Source organism: Aulostomus chinensis, chromosome 7 (assembly GCF_037954235.1).
Source record: "Aulostomus chinensis isolate RoL2024-O1b breed Wild chromosome 7, RoL_Achi_v1.0, whole genome shotgun sequence".
NCBI classification, from domain to species: Eukaryota; Metazoa; Chordata; class Actinopteri; order Syngnathiformes; family Aulostomidae; genus Aulostomus; species Aulostomus chinensis.
The window spans coordinates 18,929,623-18,957,494 of NC_141326.1; the positions used below are offsets into that span (position 1 = coordinate 18,929,623).

At 41.6% G+C, this 27,872-nt stretch overlaps 1 protein-coding gene across 1 annotated transcript; it reads right to left on the reverse strand.

Annotated features, from left to right (window-relative positions):
• Positions 1 to 451: 451 nt before the first annotated feature.
• LOC147258870 (RNA polymerase II elongation factor ELL) lies at positions 452 to 27,528 on the reverse strand. Its single transcript, XM_086208963.1, has 12 exons — positions 27,372 to 27,528; positions 24,817 to 24,864; positions 12,623 to 12,750; positions 11,987 to 12,141; positions 9,478 to 9,719; positions 8,596 to 8,720; positions 6,231 to 6,345; positions 4,288 to 4,744; positions 3,743 to 3,806; positions 3,124 to 3,295; positions 2,986 to 3,030; positions 452 to 2,388 (listed from the first exon to the last, which is right to left on the reverse strand). The coding sequence occupies exons 1-12, from the start codon at positions 27,507 to 27,509 to the stop codon at positions 2,278 to 2,280; spliced, it is 1,800 nt and encodes a 599-aa protein (XP_086065089.1). The 5' UTR covers positions 27,510 to 27,528; the 3' UTR covers positions 452 to 2,277.
• Between the last annotated feature and the right edge of the window lie 344 nt (positions 27,529 to 27,872).

The window sequence follows — 27,872 nt, forward strand, 5'->3', positions numbered from 1 at the left end:
CCCCCTCCCCCCACCTCTTTTTCTTTCAGAATACTGAGGACAGTTACATGCAGAGTGTCTCTGCTTAGGGAATGAGAAGGCACCTGCAGTAGTTAGTTAGCTCCTACACCAGGAAAAACATCAATAGCACTTGAAAAGACCCTTTCACTGAGGGTCTGCCCCCCCCCCCCCTAAAAAAACCTACCATTTATCATCTGACCATTCCTGATTTGTCCCACGTTTGATAGCGTTTCCGATCGATATCAGGACATGGGAGGCCCTTCATCTGACCTGACTCTACGAATGTAAAGCCTTAGTTTCCTGTTAATGTTTCTCTTACTATAAAACATACGAGTACCTCTCTGTTAATACAAATAAAACCACATTAAGTTGATCTACATCTCCAGTACCAGAACCAAACAAGTGATCTGAATAAGACGTTTTGTGAGCGCATCAAAGTGTGTATTGCTCATTTGTTTGTTTGTTTTTTCTGACGAGCTTTGCCGTTTAATAATGCTATGAATGGGAATCCTGCCGTATAATCCTCATTTTCCAATTGTCAGTGCTAACTAGTATTCCTTTCTTGGTAACTTCCATATGTGCCAAGACACTAGTCTCACATCCTTCAAACATCCCAGAATACAGAAAGTAAAAATGTACATTTAACCAAAGTAACTGCAAAATATGTGACAGTAAGCCCACTGATTATTGGCGTTCAGAAATCAAGAGTACATTATGTCATATCTGCTATACTTCTTTCATCGGATAGTGGCACTTGATAGGATTGGACAGTGAATGAAGTTTATCCAACAGCTTCAGAGACAGAATATAAAGAGAAACATCATTAAGACATACAGAGAGGAAAAAAAATAAGCCGCACACGTTAGACGACTGCTGTACGACAACTACCCAGTAACTGAACTGTACTTCAAATACATTTAAACAAATAGTATGAGAATACTTTGAACTGCGCAGATTCAACCAATAGCATTTCAGAGTTTAAGTCAACCAGAATCCTGGAAATGTCTGACGCGTGTGTTAAGGCAAATATTTGCTTCACTTTCCCATTTTAAACAAGTATTAAGACAACAGTTGTGAGGGCAGTGACGCAAACGTTGAGAAACACTGAAATCCGATCACTATTTTTAACCTCAGGCCACAGCTACATGTGGTTATTTAAGATACAGGTACAACTATACCACAAAGTGGAGCCTCACTATCAGCCCCTAGAGGTCAACCTGCTCATTACAACCCCATTGAGAAGTATAAAGCAGCAGCGTCACTTCGCGTTCGGAAGAACGTGAAAATGTTCCACTCGCTGATGTGAATCTCTGTCATCCAACTAATCTTAAATGTCAGAAGAGAGAAAAGAAAAAAAAAATATCAGTGGATCAAAATGTTTGGACAAGTTTTGCTTGCAAGGATTTAAAAAGAAAACAAAACAAAAACACTTTTAAATCTGCCTATAAAGTTAAAAAAACACAGTATGGTTGCTAAAATGTACTGCACAGACAAACCTGCTGTAACATGAGAGAAGAGTGAGATGTGTTTTTTTTTTTTCATGACATAATAATAATAAAAAAAAAGGCCATTCATGGTAGGCTACATGTGGGCGTCCAGACAGTACAAGGTTGAGAGTTTTTCCCAGAAATGAAGCAGGATCATGGCAGAAAACTACATGATAAAACCTATGATTGACCCCGAAAGAAAGTGAAATCTGTTCAGGAATTATGAAATGATACACGTTGATTGTTCTGTCTTCACAGGGCTTGTACGGGTGACACGTTTCACGTTTTCTTCATGAGATATAATTTATAATTCATGGTGTGACCATATTGTCGTTTAGTTGCAAATGTTGACTTTTGAGTGGCGAATCTAGTAGAATTTTTTTTTTTTGTCTCCTAAGATTGATTGTACCATCAATTTAATACTTAAAAAAAAAAAAAACCAAAACCTTAGTAGTTTTGAAAATAAATCAAAAAATGCATTTAAACAGAAGGGATCGCATTTATGTTGCATTTCCAAAATGATTTAGGCTTCTACAGGGATGGCAGAACACAATCTCCAGCCATTACAGCGATAATCTTTAATAACCATCGTGTTTAAAGGGCAACATTTGATCACGAGTCTGTGGTCTTAGCCCACTTTAGAGGGACAACCTCGCTCCAGGATTCCATTAACACTCGGAGGAGTAAAGTGATTCAGCGACTGTAGGACCCAGCTGGGAAGAGTCTTTGGGTCCTTTCGAAGTCTTTTGGTCCATTCTTGTTACACCTTGCTGAAGGTTGCAGCAGATTACTAGGAGAGTCCCTGTGCTCTGTCATAATCCGTGATCAGACCTTTGATATGTGACAGTTTCTGATGGAGATACTCGCAGCGCTTCTTCTCTTCCCGATAACCAGGAAACCTCTGAAAAAACAAAAAGAAAAGGGAGAGATTTCAGTCACACAAATCCAATAAAAATCCATATAAGAACCTTTTAAAGCTCTCGTAGTTTCCCTGCAAACTATTAAATGTGTGAATTCGTCACAGGCTGCTTGTTTCAACTTGTTTGAATGCCACTGTTCATGAGTAGCGTCGGTCCATTCACGTGATACGGCCATCAGCAGTCAGCGTGCAAGGATTGCTGGATAAAACTGTGTGTGCTCTGTTTCTGAATTCAACCTCAAGTGAAAATGTAGAACAGACGAAAACACAGCAGACACTTTTGTATTGGATAAGAGGAGTAAAGAGATAAAGACGGATCTTCACTTATAAATAGCACTTATGTGGCTACAGGACACTGGGAAAGTCCTTATCTCCACCAAGGCCTTGTGATGTCATCAGATCCCAGGTAAACTGATTGCTCCTCAACTATTATGCACCCAAATGACATCAAAAATTTCACCACTTTTTTTAGCTATCTTGCTAAAAGTCAAACCACATCTGGATTTACATCGTCACACCAGTAACTGTCGCTCGAGGCCTAATTTATGGCGCTGGAAATGTACAAGAAATGATTCTTACTTTCTTATACTTTCTGTACTTTTGTAGTATTTGGTCCTCCATGAGCTGAAAAGATTTAGGAAAAGAAAAAAAAAACAGTATTAGAAGTGCCATTCATTGGATTTGTTGTCCGCTTTACTAGAACTGGTTCAGAAGTACCTTGTACTCTTGCGTTCCCGGTGAGAGTGTGTTGATCTTTGAGCCTAACTGAACAAACATCTCTGTGATGGCCCCGATCCGGGCATGAAGAGATCTATATTCGTCATACTCTGAACAAAAGTCGTCTTTATACTGTTGACGCTGCTCCAGTGCTGTTATGGTGCTATATTTTCTGAAAGAAAACAAACAAGTTATTTGAAAAGTGGAAGTGGATTTTAAATTGTGTCCCCAAAACCGTCCAGTAGATGGCGCTGCAGGGACATTCGAGTGAGGTCTGACACGTCACTGATTTAACAGCATGATGTGTGGACCAGATGTATAAATGTAAGATTTGTTTTCAAAGTCATTCTCCAGTAAGATTTTAAACAGCTCATTTAAACACGTGTTTGACTTCACTCTATTTATGTGAATGTTTTGAAGCTGAACCTAACTCTTTTGGAAGGGGTCGGTTTCTTTTCCCAGCAATGATGGGGAAGAGTCTGAAATTACTCCTCAGATGACATGAAGTGGACACATAAACGCTGTGACAATTTTTTGAATCCCTCCATCCTAAATCCCTTCAGTACCTGGGATTATACTAAGTAAAACAGTCTGCAGCACAAAATGTTTTAAAACTCACATTAAATAGTCTGGCGTGTCCTCTTTTGTGGTTTGATTGACAGGTGTTTTCTCTTCGTCGTGGTCTGCAGAAGGAAAACGCACATTAAAAAAGGTTAAAGCAATCTACTGATGCAAATGTGATAATGTGCCCGGCACGTCCAGGCTGAAGGAATCATTTATCGCGGTCCCAGATAAGAGACGTGAGCCAAGACAAGCAGTGACGTCAGCAGCCCTCAGTAGGAGGCAGAGCTGCCTGCTGACTCACTCGACCGTAGGTCACCCAGCTGTTCCACAGTCAATCATCAACAGTTAAGGCTGGGGAGTGAGGACTGGTGGCCAGGGAGAGTGTTGCACTCCTAACAGCTCTGACTGACTCCAAAATCAAAATATGAATTGCTCTTTATGGGCAGCTACCAGGAACTATAACATCGCCCGGAAAAATAGTCTCTTGTGATCTATGAAGGACCCAACAAATGATTTTAACAGATTCATGACAGTGCCGCTGAATAAATGAAGTGTGGCAAATGCTTGCAGGAGAGTTTTATTGTGTTTTTTGACATTTACCTTTGAGATTTTCTTGATTCTGCTTCAGGTCGGGACTTGTTTCGATCCAGTCTGGTTTTAAGCGCTCTCGTTCCTTGTCTTTGTGCTTTTTGGACCTTTTCTTTTTATGTTGCCCGTTGGTGAACTGTTGGTCAGTGCAAATGGAGGCGTCAGTGTGTGGGAGCTTGGGGCTGAGTGCATTAGGAGCTGGCTCTGTCCTCTCCAGTTTGGGAACAGGAGATGACCCGCTGAGTTTGTGCGGCGAGTACAGGCCATTTTGGCACCCCTGGAGATGACTGTTGGTTTTGTCAAACTCAGTTTTGATGTGTACAGCAGTGTTTCCATGGTTAGAGGAGCTACGAGCCCCAGCGGTGCCATAGTCTTCCGGAGAAGACGACTGCATTGGTAAGCAGTGGTCTAATAGTCTTTGTTTTTTAGGGGTCTGACAGTTGGATGGATCCGAAGGCAACGGGCGTTTCTAGAGGACGGAAAAGCAAAGTAATTTACTGCCATTCTTATTTTAATATTAGTGACAAGAGTAGCAAACAACACCTTTAGCACTAACACAAACACAGGTTTGCTTTCAAGATTAAATGAAATGAAATAAATGCCTTTTTTTTTTTTTTTTTTAAACCAGTTAGTTCAGAAACCTCATCATACTGGTAAACCAAAACATACGAAAAAAAATCCTACCTTTTTATTTTTACACCAAAATCCCTTTTGTATTCTAAGTACGTCTGAACACTAAGATACATGAGTTAGCTAGCAAGCAAGAAAAGGTATGTTGGTGTGTCTTTGGCTCTCCGCCACAATCAAACCTGTTTTCTTTACCCAAACTACCATGGTTACGGGCCCGCCGGCTAGAATGTATCAATTTTGAGAAAAATGGGATCTGTGAGAGTTCCAGGTTAAGGCATGCTACGGAGGACTGATTCAGCACTTACACGGAGCACAAGATGGGCTTCGTCTGTCTCTCTCTGATGGATATTACGACTCCAAATCGTGAGTGCCCCTAGGGTCTCACCAGACATGATTGAATAGTTTTTCTGTGTTACAATTAAATTAATCCTAATGTTTTTATCCTGTTTGACTCAGAAGAACATAGAGCTGTTAGACACTCAAAATGCTGTTTCAGCTGGACTTTTTACAGGAATAATTAAAGTTTGTTAGTCTGGCCTTGACTCTGCCCAAACATAATAAAATTAATGCACCACTAAAGCTTAAATTCACAAGCTACATTTTGTTTATTTTAATCCACACTAAAACTGACAAGAGGGGAGAAAAAAAGAAAACATCTTGCCGGTTTAAAAACTGGAAATGTGTTGAAAAAAAGCAACACTTAGCATAGCAATAACGTGTCACATAAAAGTTAACGAGATATTGGCTCCAGCTACAAGCTAGGCATACAAACTTGTGTTATTTCATAAATAAAGACTAGTTTTAAGATGTTCGTCAACCACAGCGAGACTGTTTATTTCAGCCGAAAGGACTAAGCGTAAAATGAGAACTAAATCAGCTGCCTAAAAAAAAAAACCCCTGAAGACATGTTTAAGGGTCACCATGAAAGATTGAGTTGAGTTCAGTGTTCACTGTGAGGGCGTAGTTCAGGTTTTCTTTGACTGAGATGAAACCAAAAGGCTCAGACTTTCACAGAATTAAAACTTGACCACAAAAAAAAAAAAAAAACCCAGAAAATGATCAAATATGATGTCAAATTTAACATTAATACAGAAAAGAACGGTGTGGTCCTCCTTGCCTGATTCTGTATCAGTGTATTTAATGCAAGCTATAATGTATTTAATTTCAAGCTACCCAGTATAATTACACAAAGATTTTGCAGAAATATCACGATTATCTCACAGGTATCTGCAATAGAAGAAAGCCCTTATCTCTCTTCAGGGTTTTTTTTTTTTTTTTAAGGAAATGGGGGGTGGGGGGGGACCTCATTCACGGTGAATAATTACCACAGAGAGACTTTTGGCAGGGCTGAGTTGTGAAGGAGAGTCCCCAGGAGTTTTGTGGAATGAATGGTTGGCCTGGGGGCTCTTCAACTGGCTACTGTGGAGTGGCTGGAGTTTCCTGAAGACAGATTAAGAACATAGCACCTTCAGTTGGACAGTAAACTGCGAGGTAAATGGGCTATAAAGCTAAACAGGAAGAGACAGTCCATGGGTCATAAAGTTAGATCCATAATGAGCAAGTGTATTAGCAATTACCATTCATAATGACACACCACCCAGAGAAAAGTCAGAACAAACCATTAGAAAACTTTATCCCCCCCCAAAAAAAAGAAATCATAGTGTTTTGCATGTTCTGGTATGTTTTGTTTTGTGTCTCTGGTGATAAAATCTACAACCACATAGACCGAACGCAGTCAAGTGAGCAGAACAATAGCAGCAGATTTCACCTCTGCTGGAGCAAACCCTCCCTCTGTGTTAATCTGCTTCCTACAGCTCCTTCCTCACACAGGCGCCTCGACACCAAGTCACTCCCCTCCGCTGGATCCGTGCAACTCCTCTCAACAGTTTTTATTGTTAACATCAGCTAAATAACATTAGCAACTAAAACGGACCACTGTGACAAAAGAATAAACTAGAGGAAAACTGATTTGGAGTTTTATTGCGTTTGGCATACAAGTTAGTGACTAATTTTTTTCATTTTTTTTTTTTTACACTTAGCGGGGGGTTGTGAAGAGAGGGGGTTGTGCAATCAGCCAACAGGATATGCGCTTTTCCCACAAATGTTCATGAAGCACATGGTCTACGTGTTTACAAGCAAGCAGAGGAAATGTACATGGGAGAAGGGCACGGTGAAATGCTCAGCTCGCTACCCTGAACCTTTCATGCTAATGCCATTTGGCAACGCAGTACAGGGAATATTTTCCTCTGCTTTGATGTGTCCATTAAGAGACTCATCAGAACAGAGAGGGAGTCATTTGGAAGCTCCATTTTCTGCCTGATCACAGCAGACTTTCACATTTATTCAGCGCCCTTGACCAGTGGTAGTGCTAGTCCTGTCAAAACATATCTCTCAGTTGGTCTTTTCTACGTTTCTGCCCAAAAAAAAAAAAAAACCCTCAAAAAAACAAATGTACTAAAAGATTGCAAATAAAGATGCAGTTTAAAATTTCAGGATTGCTTCTCTTTTTTTCATCATTCATACAAGAGGAATACTATCACTTACCCAAATTCATCTGTTAAATAAAACAGCTAGCGTACCGTTAGCTACCGTTAGCACAAAGATTGAACCCAACAGCATAACAGTGCCCGCCCACTTTTTGAGCAGCTCCTGAAATGTTGATGTTTCAGCTATTAATCAAGTATTCCATTTCAAGCAACAACAGACCCCAAAAAAGGAAATCAAAAAGGCCAAAGGTCTTTCTCTGTACGTAACAGTTATCAGAATGAAAGAGGAACTACTGATCCCAAGGACAACATTTCTGACCTGTAGTTTCTCTTCTTTCGGCACTTGTCATTTCTACAAAAAGAGCAGCATGTTCTAGGGAAATCTGGTTTCCCCTGTTGTAGTACTTCTCAATGGAATCACAATTAAAACATGTTTTTCTGTAAAATGAGGTTGGCATGTGGAGTTGAAGCTTAAACAGGAGCATACGCCATTGTTTCACGATCTCTGTGAGTCTCCCTCGAAAATGGTTACAATTTAATGGCGTATCATAAAATCCTCTTTAGAGAATAAATAAATGGAATTTTCCCTCCCGGAGCCTCATTGTCACAACAGCTCACGACTAGGACCCCAGCAATACAGCATGTTTGAGTCCGACTAAGAGACCGGATCCTGATATGAGAAACCTGCAGTATATAAAGAATATTTTGTGCTGGACTGAAAATAGACCCTTTCTATGTTCGTTGTGCAACAAATGTGTACCAATTTGACGATGTATAGTTACTCTCATGGCTAATTTCTTAAAAAAATAGTTTACTATATAGAAAATATTCAATAGTGTCATAAATGACCAGGTAAATTAAGACCAAAATAGAATAGAAAAACAAGGCAGGGGCGCTGGAGCACTCTCTGCTGGTTGAATTATGTCACAATGTTTTTAAATTACTGTACAATAGGCTTTATTTTTCCACATTTACTATGCTTTAAAAAAGTTTTTAAGGTTGGGGCATTTCTGAGAAAATAAAGTCCAATAAGATGTACCAGGAGATCCTTACTCATAACCTCAGTTTTTTATCATCAAAATTGAGGCACAAACTTTCCAAGCAGTTTGTTTCTGTTACACATTTCCTTCACTCTCATTGGAGCCAAGCATGAAATACCTCTGCGCATTTCTGTCCTGTCAGCAATTACTAACTTGAAACCCACCTGATTAGGAGCCGATGGATGAGTTGCTTCTCCTCCTCCAGGTAGCCAGGCCAGTCTTTCTGGATGTGTCTGTAGAGCTCATCCTTCAGAGAATAGCTATGGTCTTTAGGGTTGAGTTTCCCAACCTGAAAACAAAACAAAACAAAACAAAACAAAACACTCCTTTTAATTAAGCAGCAGAATGGGGAGAGTGACAGAAAAACAGGTCATTGGCGGTCATGACATGAAAACTTCAACAATAACAACAACAACAACAAAAGACAGCCGTGCTGTGTGTCTACATGAAGCAGTACCTGTTTGCAACCCAGTGGTCCTCTATTGTTTCCATGCTAAACAGTTTAACTTAATCCTGCTGATACAGATCCACCCAAACCAACCACTCTCAATTCTGAAAGTAGTTCAAACCCTGCTGGAGACACCCCCACCCCCACTCCCACCCCTCTCCTGTCAAAACACAATCTTCTCCAAAGATAATTGAAGCACAGCCCTAATTACAGCTACCAGTGGCGGCACAGGCTCCACTTGATGATTGCACTGGGACACTCAGACATTGTGAACACAGGAAATATGCCTGAAATAAACTTACTGACATCACATTTTTAGATCGCAGTTTGTACGTGTACAACAGCACTCTGTTCATTAGTGTCATTAGGAAAAAGGAGCGGCCAGTTTGTGTGTATCTGAGTCATAAATCAACTGTGTTTTCATTTAATTATGTTAAGGATCTTCAAATAGAGATTGATGTTTCTCTCCTTTCTAAAGTTGTATTTTAAGATATGAACTTTGAGCCAGAAAAACATTACAGTATGGTATGTTCTTTTACTTGTTGGCTATTTTATAATTTGTCGCTGTGTTTTCTTAGCGATGTGCCAGATGTCTCACCTCGTCCAGTACTGGGGTCAGGTCAACCTTGTCCTTCGGACTGGCCCGTTCTCTCTCCAACCACAGTAGCAGCTCAGGTTTCCTGTATGGTTTTAAGGCCAGGAGATGAATGACACGATCCCTCAAGGGCCTGTGTGCCACAGGGCTGGGAACCAGGCTCCTCTTGTTGCTGGGGGAGTGCTTGTTGTTGCTATCTGAGCCTGATACCAGACCCTGCTTCCTCTGGACCTTCACACATTTACCTAAGATCAAAACAAAGGGACACACAGCCAAGTTTCAGCCTGACATCTGTGAAAAATGGCTCAGTGTCTTTGGTAAATAATAGTTGGTCCCGAAGTTATAACAAAAATGATCCAAAAGCCGTTTTGGAGGACCACGCAGCCACAAACCTGCACAAAATAAGGAGGAGCTAAGAGATTATAACTGATCTGATAACAGGATTCACATACATGGACTGGATCTTGTAATAGCCTCGCCAAAATATCATTCTTATCAAGTCCTTTCGGCCAGTCACATTCTGATTTTGAGAGCCAGACCAATACATGAGTGACAGTCTGATACATTTTTATCTTCATTACATCTCTCTATTGTCATGGAGCCTGTTTGATGCAAATGTGACAGATGCTGGATATAAAGTACTTTATGCCCAACCTGAAAACGCAATTTACATCGGTAAATACCTGTTCTGTGCTGAGGTTATGTTGGAAACCAGGATACACACTAGTGTGAACTTACCGCTGAGCAAACAGAGGAGCACAGAAACTAAACTAAAGCAACTAACAGAGGGCCTTTCTTCCTGTTGTACTAATTCAGTTGGACCCAGGCAAGCAGTGCTTAAAGATATCTGCAGACCGTAATCTCATTACAACTTTAAGCCATACTTTGGAGGTTGCTATAGGTCGAAGGCTGACAGCACTTTTAGAGAGACAACACTGAAGGCTAGATGGTTGACCAGAGTCGCAGTGAACGGGGCAAATACAGAACCATTTTACACTGCACTCACATGGGGGGTGGGGGGGGGGGAATAAAAGAAAGAATGGAAACTCTGGATATACTTAGGACAAGATTATAAACTACCATGCATTTAGTTTTATAGAGCTGCTTTCCTGCGCATGCATTTGACATTTAACAGCTACGCACCGCTTCGATTCAGAAGTTGATCCTTTATCTGCTTTGCAAACACACTTGCAGGAGCATGTGTCAACATCTACCTTGGACCAAGTTATGAAAATTTTGGGCAAATATCCCGTCTGCACTGAAACAACCTGTACTGCCACATTTCAAACAAGCAGCAACTCGACCCATTGTTTGACAGTAATAAACTTTGTTTTAACACTCTCAAGGCAGCTTTTGAGGAAGGAAACTTTAACCATGACAGCAGCAATGTCTCACTCAGGATAACTTACATGCTTTATAGCGCTGTAAAAATTTAACAACAGGTGGCTCAAACTTTAGATTCCTTTTTTTTCCCCTTTAGGGTGCATCTGAACTTCCAAATCATACATTATTATCTTAATTGTGGACATTTTTTGTCTCTGCAGCCTGTCATTTTGAGTTGCTATGGATATTACAGAACTAAAAAAAAAAAAAATGATGGTCAGTCACCACAGAGCCACCGTGGCTCCAAAGACTGAAGGAGAGTACAATTGGATAGCCTTTAACAATGTTTCTCTAAACAGGTTCTCCTGCGTCTGCTCTGTTCCAACATTCAATGTGTGGATGGCTGCATGTGCCAGATATCTTAAATTTCAGAGACTGCAGAAAACCACTTTTATGTCATGTGTGGACACTGGTTCCAACAGCTTGCTTGCGCAGTAATTATCCTGCTGTTGTGTTGTAGTGACAGTCCCCACAGTGTGCCTCCATTAATAATAAATAAACCACACAAGTATTTAAACTCACACAGGACCTCTAAATGTCACCGGGCCTTGTGGCCAGATCATTTATAATGATGAAGCATGGTCAGTTTAATTGATGGTGGCACTAAAACCACGACTCAGCCAAGGACATGGCAGTGTGAGAAACCAGGAAGCTTCAGATAACTCCATGTTAACTGAAGCCTCTTTAGATGATGCTTTAAGTATTCTATCAAGTAAAAGTGAATTAAATCTTAACCATTGTAATTACATTTTTGGCAAAAACTTGATCAGCGTGAGACTTGTTAGCACATACTTCTGGCACACTAAATCACATTACTGTGCTGGCAGGCATGCTGGCAGAGTGCCTGAGCAATCTGGTCAAAATGAAAGGGAAAATTACAAGAAAGAGGCATCCCTCTTGCATGAATAATTGCAAAGCAGCACTTTGATCAATTATGTGATAACTTCCACACCATATGGCAATTATCAACATGATGAAATGGTGAGACGTAATAGTTTAGAAGCTTTCTGGGAACATTAACCTCTCCAGTTATCTGTCCTTGATCCTTACGTGCTTGAAGGCTGCTACATAAAACTGAGACTGGAGCATACATACTCGATGTAGCTACAGCTATTAGGCAAAAGCTTACTTGGCCCTGGTTTTATCTCGATAGCTGAGCGACTCCAGATGTCCTTCTCCACCTGAGACATGCGCTCTCGTGTCGCCTGGTAGGAGTCATCCGTGGCACAAACTGTGATCTTGTCCTGGATGCTGCCCTGGCCCTCCAGGTGATCCCTGCCCTCGCTGTGTGAAGGGAAGATGAGGGTAAATTAATATTCAGATGGACCAAAAAAAGTCTGGCTCAGACTTGCTAACACACACACGCACGCACACACACACACACGCACACGCACGCACGCACACACACACACACACACACACACACACAGCTGGTTGTTAGATTAGCGTCTGCAGAAAAATTCTGTGTGTTATGATACATCATCAAACAGCAAATGTGCAGTTATTTGGGTAAAATACTTCGAGGTCAACCCGGAAATCTACCCTTTGACCCTGCATATCCACTACAGACACGTCTCTGTTCTCAGTGAATACTGCTCAAGCCTTTGAAGTCACATGTCACATCGCCTTCGCATGCTCTTGACATCTTATTTGAGTGTTCAATGTATTATCTGTCTTTGTGGGACTTATAAGACAGGCCACTATTTGGAGCGCAGTTTTTGTCTGGCGCCACACATTTCAGCTGTGTAAATGTGTGCTTCTTTACCCTGAGATGTACTGGTGGATGCAGTCAAAGCTGGACTGAGGTTTTTCTTTGCTGTCGCTGGATAGGTAGAAGGTGAAAACTCTGTATCCAGCTGCAGACTCGGGGGTCGGTGCTGGGATCTTTATGTACTATGCAAGAGAAGAAAAAAGAGGAACAATATTAGAAAAAAAAAGATTCAGATGATCCATTTGTGTTTACAAAAGCTTGGTTACACTTTTCCACATGACATGCTTGAATATATCTGCTGGCATTGGTAATGTGAGAGGCGTGTTGTGTAATAGGCATGTTTTATCTCTCCCAGATGGTGCTTGATCTGATTCAGAGTAATCATTCAAAAGTGGAAAAAATGCTGGATGAAGTAAATCAACAAAGCAGCGTCTTCTATTTAACCCGAAAGATGAGCGCTAGTTGCCGTTTTTCAAACAACAAAAGTGTCCCAAATAACCTCCCAACTTGAGCCAATCACAGAGGCTACACGGCACCTCTGAGGTCAGGGATGATGACCTGCCGCCAGCTGTGGGAGGAGCCTGTCTGAAAGGCAAAACATAACAATAGTATGGTGGACAGCTTTTTCACTTGCAACCTCCTCCTGTCATTCGTATGTCCATGTCTCCCTAGCAACAAAATGGGCCAGCGTGGCAAAGTCTGTCTCTGTCAGGAACCTGTTACATAAAATGACCCACAAACCTACTTCGACTAAAAGGACAGTTCAACATAGAAAGTCATTAACCAACAGGTAATATGTCCTTTAGAAAACTACCGGACAGCAGCGCTGTGCCTCACTGCCTACAGCTGTGTCTCAACCTCAATGTGGCGAGTTTAGTATTTTTGTTGATAGAATGTCCTAGATTTGAGAGACACCCAGTGATTATCGCCCATCCTTTTTACAAGCATAAATGTGTACTCGCCGATATGCAACACTGACTACCGTCTCATGTTTAATGTGAGTTTGCAACAGCTCAATCCTTTCCCCTCTTTGCCTCCTTCCTCGCACGCAGAACAACCTCAGGCCAAAGCACACAGGCGTTTTTTAACTGCTGGTCTCAAGAAAAACAAATGTCAGTCAGATGGACTTGAAGCTGCCTCTTTAGTTATCGGTCCTAAGTGATTGATTATAAGCTGACTGGCTGAGAGCTCAGTGCCCCTGGCAGATGTGGCAGGCAGGACTATAGCTGTCACAAATGCCCAGTCATGCAGCAAAGCCATAAGCATTTTTTCCTTTTTTTTTTTGGAGCACAGAGCCAATGAACAGCTCCTCTCCTGACACCCCTCCTCCCCCTCTCCTGAAACCCAACGCATGCCATTCACCCTACCCCCCATCAGCCTCCAGCTTTCCTTCGTGTGCATGGCCCACCCATGTCAACACAAAATGCAAAGCAGCCCACCACAAGGCCATGGACATTTGAGACACACAGCTGACCATTAATTTTGACCTATTTATGTCTGACCGTTCACGTGAAGGGGTTAAAGCGGAGACCTTCATACGTCTGCTTTGGGTTTTTAGTCTAATTAAGAACGATCGACCCATGGAAGCATCAAAGGGAGCAGGACCAGGAGCGAGCCATGTCCTTAGGTCCTATTACTTTAAGAGGGGAAGGTAGCAGCAGGCTTGACCCAGATTACAAGCAACAAGTCAGTGAAGAGGGGATGTCCAGAAATGACAGTTTTGCTACACAATCATTCGGAATAAGATGAGTTTGCAAATCTGCATGTGTAGCATCGCAATAGTGCCACCATGTCCCTCTTTTTAGTTGATGGCAGCAGTACGAGCCCCCTCCAACCGGTGCATTAGATCCTCCTGACGCCCCCCGGCATCTATGCCACCGTGCACACTTCACATTCTAATTCTAATCAATGTCACTCAGGTCAGACAGTTTAGAGGTTGCCCCCCCCCCCCCCCGTTTTATTCACAGCTTCCTTCTCAAGCATCATAACCATATGTCATTTAACCCATTAGTTCCCTGTTCCTCGCTCCTAGTAGCGAGCTGAACTCTTTCACTTAAGGATGGAATTGGCTCAGAAACATGGGACGGTAAAAATGGAGTTTGATAGTTTCTTTTGAGGAACTTGATGAAAAGACTGATATCACACACCTCCGTACAGTCAATATGAAGCCACCGCCAACCGTTGATTGATTGACAGTCAGCAAACTGACTCAGCTGTGTCAGTAACACTGTGATATTTATCTTTACCAACATGGTCAATATAGAACAGAAGAGCAGTTCTCATATCACCAAAGCCGTTCTATTGAAATGTAGAATTGTTTTAAATTAGAGACACTACTGTTGTAAATGTTGGCTCTGATACACAATTCCATTAAATAAGACATCAAAAATAAATATTAGGCCATTAAGAGTGTCAATTAGTTTGGAGAGCACTTAAATTTGTGTCACATAAATGCACAGAATATCATTATCTGTAATCAGGTTTATTATGAAGCTGCAACGAGGAAAGGTCTGAGCTCACATGGAAGAAGAGAAATCACCTGTGAGGGGCTGCTAATTCAGTACCAACAACTATTATTTTAATTACAAATAAGCTTTTTTTTAAATAAATCTAATGAGCATAATTTACATAAATGAGATAATGTGTCCAGGCGGTGATCTGACAGGCAGCATGCAGAGAAGACAGCCATTAATTTAGCAAGGCTGTTACATAAAGAAATTACATATCACTTGTTTTGTTTTTTTCATCTCTGCTTTAATTACAGATTAATTATTGGCACTTCATGTAGGCAGTATACTGAACTTTGGTGTAGAAGGAGCTCAGATCAGTTTGAGGTTGTATTGAAATTGTTTTGATGCGGGTTTGTGTGTGTGCGTGAGAGAGAGAGAGAGAGAGAGAGAGAGACAGTCATACCCCTTTCACACTGCACCAAAAACGCGGTTCAAAGCAGGTGTTTCAGCACTCTGAAAGAGTCGACCCGCGTCGACTGACTCGCCAAGCGACCCAGGTGTTTTGCGGATCGGCTCGCCTGCAGTGTGAAAAAGGCTACCCACATCGTCTCAGGTTTCACGCGACCTTCCTGTCGCATCCTCATTTTGTCACTGTGCCGCCTGTCAGGCTTCGCCTGTAGCTTCTTCGGCTCCCTTCCAGACTTGCCAAAAACTCCATCCTCCTTCGCTGCATTAGCGCTCGGACATTTTCCAATCTGCGCCGAGTTATTATGCTTTGCAAAAGAGGCAACATTGCAATGCACACAACGACAACGCCAAAGTTCGACTCGGCGATGTCCACGTTGTTGTTTGTTTACCTCTCAGTGTTCCGTTTAAGTGAAATGAAGACGTTGTCAGCGCGATGACGTACAGGAGAGAAAAACGTAGGCACGTAAGCACGCAGCCCTCACAATAGTTCAGACCCGGGTCTTCTGGAAGCTTGAATGCGCCCTAATGCCGAGCAAACACGGGTCCAAAAACCCGCGCTGACACGCTTTTTTCAGTGTGAAAAGGGTATAAGATTATAATTCATTCATCCATCTCTTCCTGTGTAATTACTTTTGTCCCCCAAGTTATAAAATTGCTTTAATGATATGTATGAAACTGCAAAAATAATAGCTGCGTACATTTGACCAATTTTATTAATTTTTTTGATACGTCATTAGCTTCCTTCACTGTTAATGAGTGTCTGTGTATTTTCATCGCTTTAGGAAATCAAACTCCTTACTCACAATCAGCTGATCACATTTTAGCAGCACACCACTGATGAGAGGAACTGGTTCCACAACTTTACCATGCTAAAGAAATGAAAGGTAATATGTCACAGCTTTAAACAAAGAATGTCTCAAGTGTCTCACTTGCAAATCTGATTCTTATATTTTCTTATAGGTTCAATGTATTTCTGACCCACTCACATAACTGCTTTAAAGTTTTTATGGTTGAGTTAAAAAAATAAACAAAACAAAGATACTAATGATTAGCACCTGCCAGTCTGAGGCTGTTGCACGTAATGAAATTTTCACATTCAGTCAATTATGCAAAGTCTCCTGTTTGACGGTCCGTCCGAGCCTGATAAAATTATCTCTGACATCTGATGTGTTTTGCCAGTGACGTAGTTTGTGACGACAGGTTTGCAATTCTGCCGTCGGTCAAGTAGGAAGTGTAGATTTACATAGAGTCACACGCAACTCCACAAGAGGCTCCGCTACGGTCCCCAGAGGCTATGTGAGGTTTTGTGTGTGTGTGTGTGTGTGTGTGTGTGTGTGTGTGTGCTCACGTGTATTGTATTGAAGTTTTAAGAAGAGGAATCCTCAGGATCATACAGGTCGCATATATGTGTGTGTGCGGGGTGGTGACATTAGGTCAAATATCTCCTCCCACACGGCTCATGCAATTAATTACAACTCAATTAATAATAAGCAAAAAATAGATACACGCAAACTCAACCTTTAGTTTAAATATGAACGAAACTACAAATGCGTCATGAAAAGTAAACACAAGATTTTTTCCCGGATTTTGTTAGAATTGGCAAACTAAACAGCCCATACAAATACAGCCGTAGTTCAAGGACTTGTTTCACTGTGAGTCACTCATTGCTGCAGAGAAATTCTCAGGGTACATTCCTCCATCCGTGTGAATTTTTTTCTTTACTTTGTGGAACAATTTCATGTATAATTCTGAAGAAACGGTTATGTTTTCACCCGCGCTTGTTTGGATGTTAGCTAGCAATTACACAAAATTATTGCAACAGGAGGGTGGAGCCCATTAAATTTTGGTAGAGATTCAAATCGCTTGGTGAATACACAGTGTAACTTTGCAACATGTTGGCCTCAATATTTAGGCTGGGTTACACACACACACACATACACACACACACACACGTACACACACACACACACACACACACACACACACACACACACACACGGAGAAAGCGCTCAAAAATGTCAGCTTAACTTGTCACTGCCCTAATTTTCCCTCTTTACACCTCTTTTATTTTGGTAGAACGTCAACCAATGTACTAAGTATGTGCTGTGTGTGCGTCTGCCCTCTTGCTTAATATGAGAAAAAAGAAAGAAATACTTGGATTAAACTGGACGGTGTGTTTGCGTGTGCCCAAACAGACAATTTGAAGAGTTTTACGATTGTTAATGTTCAGTCTTGCAGGAGAAAAACTGCAAACCAACAGGTGACACATGGTTGGAATATAATAAAAAAAAATAAAAAAAATAAAAAAAGATTTTGAGAGGTGTTTTGGCTCAATCCTTATCCAGCTCAGCATCGCCATGGCAACCTCTCACTACAGTGGAACCCTCCCAGGCGATTCAGGTCAGTTATGTTATTCATTCCCATGAAAAGGAAGAGATTTGTTAGCTGATGTCATGGGCTACTGGCCCAGTTGGTTTGCCAGTTATGGATAAATAGTTTAATCAAGGGTTTGATTAAATTAGAGGAATGTTGGCAGATAAATGCACTCCACTAGTTATTCATGTTTTCATCAGACAAATCACTTTTAAATCTTTGATAGCGATCTGCTGTTTTGATGAACATACTGAATGCAGCTCATGGCCCATCATTTAGAGTCATTCCAAGAAAAATGTTTACCCACGCTCTCTTAATTTAGAAATAATAGTTCAGTGTAATTATTATATGGGGAGCTCGATTAAAGAGAAAAAAAGGCTCTCGTGTGTAATTTGAGTCCTGGAGACACTTAGTAAATCAGCGTTATTTGTCCAGCTCAAAGTGAGGGAAAGAATTCATTAGATGGCTTATTCGCCATCGTTTCCTAATTATAACTGTGCAAATTTAATCTGATGAATAATTACTCAGAGAAAAGCTTAACGGTGTATTATTAATGTCAGAGTATACTATTAACACGTGTCAGTTTAATAAAATTGAGCAGCTTCATAAAAGAAATGCCAGTAATGCCACTATTATTGTGATGAGTCAAGTTTAGCCGTTGGACAGTTGGGGAGGGAGCAGAATAACAAGCCTTAGCACCTTGTCATCGCAGCCCCCCACGGTGCAGAGGAGCTGATAGAATAACTGCCTCTGTAGCCCCGGCCCAGTCACATCTGCTCCTCAAGGGCCCCGTGTGTTTGGAGATGTCAGATACTTTCAAGCTGTTTAAAGGTGTGAACTGGACTGGAACAGAAAATCTTGGCAGGGGGCTGAGCAGTTGCACAAGGACAAAAGGGACCATCGGTGATGTCCTTGTAAAACTCCATCTTTGACTTCCCGAGTATATTTGAAACTGCTTATCTTTGATGGGGTTAAACAGAGTTCTTAACCCTGCTATTTAGCAAGAAAGGGGGGGGGGGGAATTGCTTCACTAAGGAGATCTATTTTTCTCCATCCCATGCCTGTGCAAGCCAAACATCTGCAGAGAAAGATGAGAGTCTCTCTTTCTGTCCTCCTTTCTTTGCTCTGCAGATGAAGGCGAGAAGGCAAAATTCCCAGCTCTTGGTATTTGGCATGGTTGCACTGAGATGGGAGCAGGCGCCTGGATATGTGATTTGCTCTGAAGTCTTTGCCTCCTGCCCCTGTCTGTACTGACACTAGTTACCATTGTCTTCTCATCTGAGCCTACTCAGCCATAGCTGCTCTGTGAGCTGCCCGTCTTTTGTTCTAGCTTCTTCCCCCACAAAGCTGAGTGCAATGGCCTGTCGGCCCGCCTGGATTATTCATGAACAGTGGGGACGTGTGGCTGTGTTGTTGGGGGGTAAAGGGAGGGATTCGGGGTGTGTGTGTGTGTGTGGGGGGGGGGGGAGGAGGTGGTCTTCCTTTCGGAATGTTAGCAGGGGGGGGTGGGGGGTTTCTGGTTTTAGCACCTGATTCCCTCTCTCTTTAGGATGCCGTATGATAGCAAAGATAAGATCATACATCATTTATGGAACTCAACAAGTTTAGCAAGTGTCAGCTGTGCTTCAGTGACACAAGCACTCAGACAAGTGTGATGTCACACAGGTCAAGTGAACCCTCCATATTCAATCCTCTGTCTTTGTACAGTGTCATCTACAGCGCCATCTTTTATCCAGAACAAAACATGTGACACCAGCACTTCTTTATAGAATACGTTCAGTGAGTGAGGCAGTGTGGATGTGGTGATCCCTGTGCTTGAGGATCTATTCATTGAGGGGGGTTGGTAGAGACAGGAAAGCAAAAGAAGAGGGGAGGGGGGTTGGGGACGGACGGGCGTATAGTGAGAGGAGGATATGGGGATGGGCAACTGTCGAGCATCCCCCCAAGGTACTGCCTGTTATGCCAAGCAAAATCAGTCTTTTTCCAAGAAGCTGGGGCTAATGTGTCAACCTTAACAAACACCCCCCCCCCCCACACACACACACACACCCACAACCCCCACCCCTCTTTACTGTAGGTGCCTTCCTCTTAATACACATGGGTATGGAGACACTGCTGGGTTTAAAAGCCTGACTATCATATGGAATGTAAGCGGAAGGCCAGCGTTTCTCTCATTGCAATATGGAAACTGAAACTACATTTCTTAGAAAATCAATTCAACCACAAAGACACACTCAGGAAATTGGGATATACTGTATATATATATTTTTTTCTTCTGTAAATGGATCCTCTTCATTTAATTGGCATTAGATATTGAGAGTAAAAAACTCCCTTTCCACTGTATGCTTTTTCAACTTCAAATTCCCTGACACCAACTCTGTATTTCCCTTGTTGATATCCCACAAACCACTCACATAGCGCTACATTACACTCCCATTACTGGACTTTTCTGTCCATGCAGGAGGCAGACTGTAATCCTTTAACAATTCACAGATTGTGCATTGGAAAGTATGCTCCAACCTGATTAACTTGCAAGGAAACTCTGAAGAGAGAGAGAGAAAAAAAAGTGGAAAATCCAAAACATACACTGAGATGCGATGTGTTAAGTCGGGGTTGCGTGGAATGAAGAGGAAAGCCAAATAACACGCTCTGTGTGATTTAATTGTCGATTACAACTAACAAGCTGCTATGTGTGAGGGAAAACATGGAGGAACGGCATTGTTGCAATAAATCAATAACAAGGAAAAACTTTCTCAATCTGAGCCTGTGTTTAAATCTACTAAATCATGAGACAAGTGAAGTGAAATTCAGTCCGTATTTAACTTTATGCACTGCTTATCTTCCACCATAAAACAAGTAAGTATTACATAATCCTGACTGAGTTTTCTGTCCTCAGGTTAAACAATAGCTGTCTGGTGGTGGTGCCCAACTCTTGGGTTTAAGCTTTAGAGACTCCTCACCACTGTAAACAAAAGCACTGCCCATGTTTAGTGGGTGCCCAGTGTTAAGTGTTCCTCATATCCTGTTGGGCCGCATTTCTTTAATCCATAAATAGAATTTATGCAATACTATTGCTCCAAAGTCAGTGCTGACAGTGTACAATGTTCTTCCTTGACATTGTTCTAGTAAATGTATTATTAGATGATTGTTATGCAACAGTTCTTGCAAGGAAATGTATACAACACATCTTCTTTGACATGATCTTACAGATTCGTGCCAAAGGAGGTCTACTTCCTTTAAATTCTTGTAATTAAGGAAACGGCAACACAAATGTCATGAGCAGCAGACTCTCAAAAGCTAAAGAAGATATTTGCAATACACACTCAGACCTCAGAATACAGTCGAGCAAACTACTTTGAGAACCCAAATCGTTTTGATTCTGCAACATTTATCGCTTTTCTACAACGTAACAAAATCCAATGCTATGATTTATTTACTGTACGTATGCGCGACACATTTCTATCATCTGATTTTTTTTTTATATAAATAGGTGTCAATCCAGTTAGCAGAAGTGTGCCGCGACATCATCTGATGAAGAAATAATACTATAAATGATATATTTACAGGATCATTTCTTCATCAGAAATGATCCTGTAAATATATCATTTATAGGCTTGTCGAAATGTTTGAGAAATAAAAAGAACGTTACTTTTTGTTTGCAGTGTGTGGGAAATGTGACTATCCAATTCAAATTGTATTTATAAAGATCACATCAACAACAGTAACTGGTATCAGTCTTAATACATGCATGCATGCCTGCCTGTTCCCTTATGGAACAACATTAGTTCAATGATGAGTTACTGACATGGAACCTAAAAAAGCAATCAAAACCTCCCTCCATTTGCATTTTGCCTCATCATGTTTGTAAGTGGAAGTTATCTCACAGCCACTTCCAGTTTTCCCTAAGTGGTTTTATTTTTAGCTCTAATGGTGCTGGATTAGCTTGGTATGTAAATGAACCACACAAAGCCACATCAAGAACACTGTGTTTCTTTTTTCCTGTAAATAGAGTGGGTTGTATATCGTCTCACTTCCTGTCCAGCTCGTGTTTTTGTTTTTTGGTTTCTGGTTATTTCCCAACTCTCTTGGTTGTGTCATAAAATCTAGTCATTTATGAGACTTTTCTTAAATATACCATGTGGGCTAAAAAAAAAACATCCTCTGCATCAAAACGTTGGGGCCTCAGATGAGCCGAGGGGACTTTTGCCTCGCTTAACACATCTGGATGAATAGATCGGCGTGTGCCCTTTCACAAACACGTGGGACAAGTCTCGCTCTCACTGCGCCTGAGAGGACAGCTTTAAAAACCACATTCCTGTTATTGTTATTCTAATTAGCCTCATGTTAAAAAAAAAGAAGCAAAAAATTGATATGCTCACAAATAAGCTTTAGCAGAGAGAGCAGGAGGTGTAACAGAGTGTGTGTTTGTGTGTGTGTGTGTGTGTGTGTGTGTGTGGGGGGGGGGGGTCTGACATCTCTGAAGGATTGAGCCAAAGCATGGGGTGAAATGGCACAGTAATCAAGATGGGCAGGTGGGAGGTTAGCGTTCACACGCGGTCGTCATGAGAATATCTCTTTAAGAGTGCCTCAACGTTCCTCCCCTCACTTCAAAACAGCACTGCTTGTATGTCACAGCTGCGCACATAAAAACAGACTCGGCCGTAAACAACAACAACAACAAAAAAACCAAACCAAACAATTACAGTAGCCATTCAACATTTATGAACTGAGAAGGAAACTGTCACACACCTCAACATAAAGTATTCAGCCGTCGCTTCCTATTCCGATCATAAAACCTTTCTTTACTACTACAATTATAATATTGAATGGTTTGTGACATCTTTGCAGTGGAGATCCAAGTGAATAAAAGCATCGGTATGGTTCTGCTTTCCCTTTTCCCACTCCTTTTAAAAGGGTGTCTTTGGGAAGTTTTTCCACTGAAAATTCAGGTTGTTTTTATTTTATTTAAATCCAGGCTTAGAAAATAAAATCTGCTTGATAGATTGATGTGGATTTGTGTTTAGAATTACCTTTAATATGGCTGTAATAAATAAGAACTAACATGAGGCTAGCTTCTTACGAAATGGTTGTTGATAGCGCCAGCAAGCAGGCAACGTTGCCAGCGGCACTAAAAGGAAATAAGCACTGGGATGTGAAATTCCTGGCCATGGGAACCAAGAGTAGCTCTCAATATATTCCCTAATCCCCGAAGATGATTTCAAAGTAATCCACAATCTAATTTCTTTTGAGCTCAAAAGAGTTTTCTCTTTGCTTCTCCTATTTCTTTATAATTGCATCACATTCACCTCTTATTTTTCTTCTGTTGCGCTCAGATGATAGATATCGATCAAACCTCTTCGTTCGCTTACTGTTTGGCAAGATTTAAAAACAGAATTTCTATTCTAATTTGTAAGTTTCACAGTTGTCTTGACCACTAGTTTGAGAGGAGTAGGAGAGCATGTGTCTTTCATTGCATGATTACAAGCCTGGCAGACGATTTACAATAGTAGGGCGAAATGCCACAGGGTCAGTGAGAAAGGGAGCCAAAAACCTCAGCGTGCTATTTCTCGATAGGAACCGTGGCCCCTGATACCACTGAGCCCTGGAGTCATGCCAGGAAAGTGATTTGAAGAATTCCTCTGGTTTTTGTGGCGCTCGGAAGTGCCCCTTTAGAGGAAATGTGACAGGAGCCGAAGAGGACAAAGATCAGAAGCAGCAATTATGGCCTCTGTCATGGAGCTCTACAGCCAGCTACTGTCACATGATGCCCTACATGTGACCTCTTGAACCTCTTTGCTATTTTTTTTTTTTTTTTGGAGAAGGAGTGAGCTTTCCAAGAAGTCCAAGATTCCAAAAAGGTAGGGGAATAATAACCCAGACTGCCATGTTCAGCAACAACCTCCCCCACTAACGGCTTAATCTGGCCTCCCCCACCAATGGTTGCAGCTACCTCATTAATGCCCAATCGTCCAGCTCGGGGACTATTGTCGGAGGGGGAGGGCGCCCATGCTTGAATTCCGCAAAGCAATTTGAATATGTAATGTGCCAGCTGAGATATAATCACCAAATCCTATTCAGTGATTAAAGCACACTTAAATTGCACTCACTTAACATTGCTTCACACACAGGCTCGTCTAAGCAAGTTAATCTGCTGCTCCTCTACAGATGTTTTATTACATGTTTACACACATCATATACGTTACATGAGGACGCATTTTGCATGATATTTAAGTGCGTAAGAATTCCCTCCGCTCGTGTGTCATTACTGTATTTCAAATCGTTCATGTCTGCACAGAGACAACAGGCATGGAGACATGGGGCTCCCTGGGGTTCACCAGCTCCCCAAACCCTCCCTCCTCCCCCTCCGTGAACAAAGCCTCCCCAGTTGCAAGCCTGACCCAGTAACCTGGCTTGAAGCCTGGGGGGATAGTGTACCCTGTCTCAGGGCTTCCAGGGCCCGTGTGAGCACACACAGGGCCAGCACTTGTGTACAAGTCACTTTCGTCAATGCAATCGGCTCTTGCGGGGATTAGACCAACTTCTTTTAGACAGGGCCAATCGTGGGGTAAATGTGGAGTAACCTTGCAGGCACAGCTCAGCTGGACGCCTCAACTATTTATATATATGTACACAACATCTTAGAACATAGAATAACTTCTACTCTTCTTCCACACTTTGGTGAATGGTGCTTTCACAACAAAGTTTCAATATTTTAAGAAATATCAACCAAGTTCAACTACTAAAAACCAGCATCTGGAGAGTCAGGGGGCAAAACTCCCCAGGCCTGAGAGTGAGGACACGCAAGTGATTAATGGGTGCTTTGAAATGAATTATATTTGAAAAAAAACAAAAAAAAGGTTGCAGAGGAAGTGTCACAAGTGTGCTCCGCAACAAATGCTGCTAATTAAAGCATTCTGTTTTTCTGAGGCATTAGAAAGAGTATGAAAAACATCTTACCCCCTGGCTCCCCTTGAAGCAAATCGCTGGCTGATTTGATAGTGATGCCTACAGGAGAGAGACAGAGGACAGAGAAGGAATCGCGTTATTCTAGTGGACAGCTCACGAGTGAAAATACTCTCCTCGGTACATTTCTCATGCTTGGAAGAGACACGCAAGGTAAACTTTCCTCATTAAAATGTCAAAATGTGGCCGTGATCGCCATTTCCCATGAGTCCTTGCCCTCATGACGGCGGTATCTCTATGTCATTAAGTCTTCAGTTCAAGGGTTTCTGGCCCTAATCTTCAGAGGAATGTGTGTGATTAATCAGTCTATAGTCTACAGAAAACTTTGCTCATGTCAGTGTGAGTGTGTTTGTGGTTGGGGGATGGGAGGGTGGTGAGTGTTTCAGCTGATTTCTCTTCTAAATGATTAAATGAAACAAGAGAAAAAAAATCCCCCAGGACAGACAAAACTCCTTCTGAAACCAATTATATTTCTTTAAAAATGTACCTTTTTTATACCCCCCCCCCCACTGTGGTTCATAGTTCCCACTACATTGTTTCTATCCACCCTACTGATAAAGAAATATTAAAAGCGTAAGAAAGAATCAGCCTTTGAGGCAACACTCCGGATGGTTAATAGATGGAGACGATGTGTGAAGTACAGCTGTGCCAGTGATTGACAGGTCTCTTCATCTATTATTGATGGTTTTGGGAAATCTCTTCCCTGTTAAAGGAGCATTGTTCTGATTCTCCTCACCATCAGTCAGCTTTTTAATATTGAATGAAATAATACATTTTAAAGAATGTTTGTCACACGTTACAAACGCAGCCTTGAGGCTAAAAGAAATGTGTTGATGGTCAAATAAAATTGGCTTGACCGCTGTAAGAAGGTTCACCACAAGGGGGAGGAGGAGTGGAAGCGGCTCCTTCCCTCGGGGCAATTAAAAGCAGAGATATGAGATATGTATTCATATTTCTGTTTTTTTTTTTGCATCGTCTTGAAGGACTAACAAGGCGATACGGAATAATCACCAATATCTAATAAGACAGCTTGATAAATGTTAAATACTGATGTGTAAAACAGAGAATCAGTTATCAGCCTTAATAAGACCTGTTGGGTTGCCATTTTGAAGAAAAATACAACTAAAAAAAAAAACCCACCGTGCTGCAGTTGTTTTTGTACCGCAGCACATTTAACAACATGCAGCGTTACTGTGTTTACATACCTGTTTAGATGAGATCATTTTAATCTGATCGTGCTGTTATTCAGATTATTATTAGAATATTCGTATGCATGTAAAAAACCCATCAAGTGATTACAAGGAAAGAAAAAGGGAATTCAGCAAAATATAAGAAAGAAATATCTGCCAGTGCCAGTGATGTTTATTTCATGCACGCCTATATTTTGAGGCTGCTGTTTGAGCAAAATGACTTATTTGGACTAGAACATAATAACCCATCTACTGGTAGTAAATCATATGTAAAAGAGTCTGGTTGGGGCTCCTGAGGACAAACTCCTCCACAGCAGCACAGTGGGAGTCCGGTTTAAAACTATATTTTCTGTGGTTGTCTTTAGACTTGGAGGAGTTGCAGTAACCTCTCCTGCCTGCCCGCCCGCCCGCCTGCCTGCCTGCCTGCCTGCCTGCCTGGCTGGTTGCCTCTGGCCTGGAGGAAGCTGTCAGGCTGCGTGAGCTCTGGAGTTTACTCGGCTTCACAGACCAGTGAGCTCCGGAGCTGGGCAGCCTTCCAGGCGTGTAAAGGGCAGAAAACAATAATACACAAGAACCCAGCAACAACTTGCCGAGCCTTGCCACCCAATGCGGACATTAAAAAAAAAGAAGACGAGGAAGAAGACGAAGAAATGTGGAGTTCCCACATCCAGCCAGGTCTATATGGTGCTGATCTGGATGTGGCGCACGCAAATAGAGCTGTTTGTTTTGACGGCTCGGGAACCTTCTACCAGAGTCACAACTGTCTTATCAAGCTTTGCTCTGAGAGGGAGGGAAAAAAACAACATTCAAATAACATTAACTGTCTCACCGCAGCTATAAAACAGGTTCTGCTTAATTACCGAATCCCTGAAAGCAAAAAAAAAAAAAAAGAGCTTTATAAATGACTGACAATCTTTTGTCTTGTGTAAATACTTAAACGTAAACAGACGTACAATTTTTTTTTTTAATCGGGTAAACAAGTGGACAACTCAAAGTAAAGTGCCCCAAACATTTTTTTTTTTTTACTCGGTGGGGGGGCATAAAATGAAATCCCGTCATTCATCAGTCTGTGGAATCGCTTGATATGGTCACTACAAATCAAGCTCCTTTCTGCTGCAAGCGAGCCAGAATAAACCAACACATTTACCAACCACAAAACCTCTTCAAGTACTATTTGGACTTTTTTTTCGTTCCTTCTCCTCATAGGAAGAACCGAGTTTCCCAACAGGGATTTTACAGTTCCCGGAGTTGAGAGGCGAGAAAAGGAAAAAAAAAAAAAAGAAAAAAAAAAAGAAAAAAAGAAAATATAGATGAAAAACACGCACATGCTTGAAAGTTAAAGACGATCATTTCTCTTACCTTAAGGTTCTGGTAGGCTTCCAGGGTCCGGATGGCAGTGTCAGTGAGTTTGACGTGATAAAGAGTTTGATTCGGGGTGTTTTTGTTGATTTTGCCACAGGAGAGCCCATACCGACGCTCCTGTCTCAGCGCTGCCATTTCTACAACTGAAGGCTATTGGCGACATCCTCCCTGCGACGTCACGGAGGAGAGAGCGTGTGGGCGGGGCCAGCACACGCACGCATACACACATATACACACACCTGAAGTATGAAGAGATTTTTTTTATTATTATTATTTTCGCTTTCCAGTTCACCCTGCATACCCGGAGAGTTTGCAGCCTGTATTTATCTCATCTTTAATCTATTTTTGTTGCTCTGGCTGGTCAGCGTCACTTTTAGTGTGTGTGTATGTGTGTGTGTGTACGTGTTTTATTTTGCAGCACACACACACTTACACACCTGCAGACTCTGTCTGTATCAGAGAAATGCATGGCTTAAAGAACTATAGACGTATAGACCA

What these genes read in the sequence shown, in the direction of transcription:
- LOC147258870 (XM_086208963.1), bottom strand. Translation starts at nt 27,509, where the DNA reads ATGGCAGCGCTGAGACAGGAGCGTCGGTATGGGCTCTCCTGTGGCAAA. An exon ending in GCTTCAAGGGGAGCCAGGGG is followed by an intron (nt 12,751 to 24,816) that starts GTAAGATGTTTT and finishes TCTCTTGCATAG; the next exon opens with TACATAAAGATCCCAGCACC. An exon ending in AGTACAGAAAGTATAAGAAA is followed by an intron (nt 2,389 to 2,985) that starts GTAAGAATCATT and finishes TTGTTTTTTCAG; the next exon opens with AGGTTTCCTGGTTATCGGGA.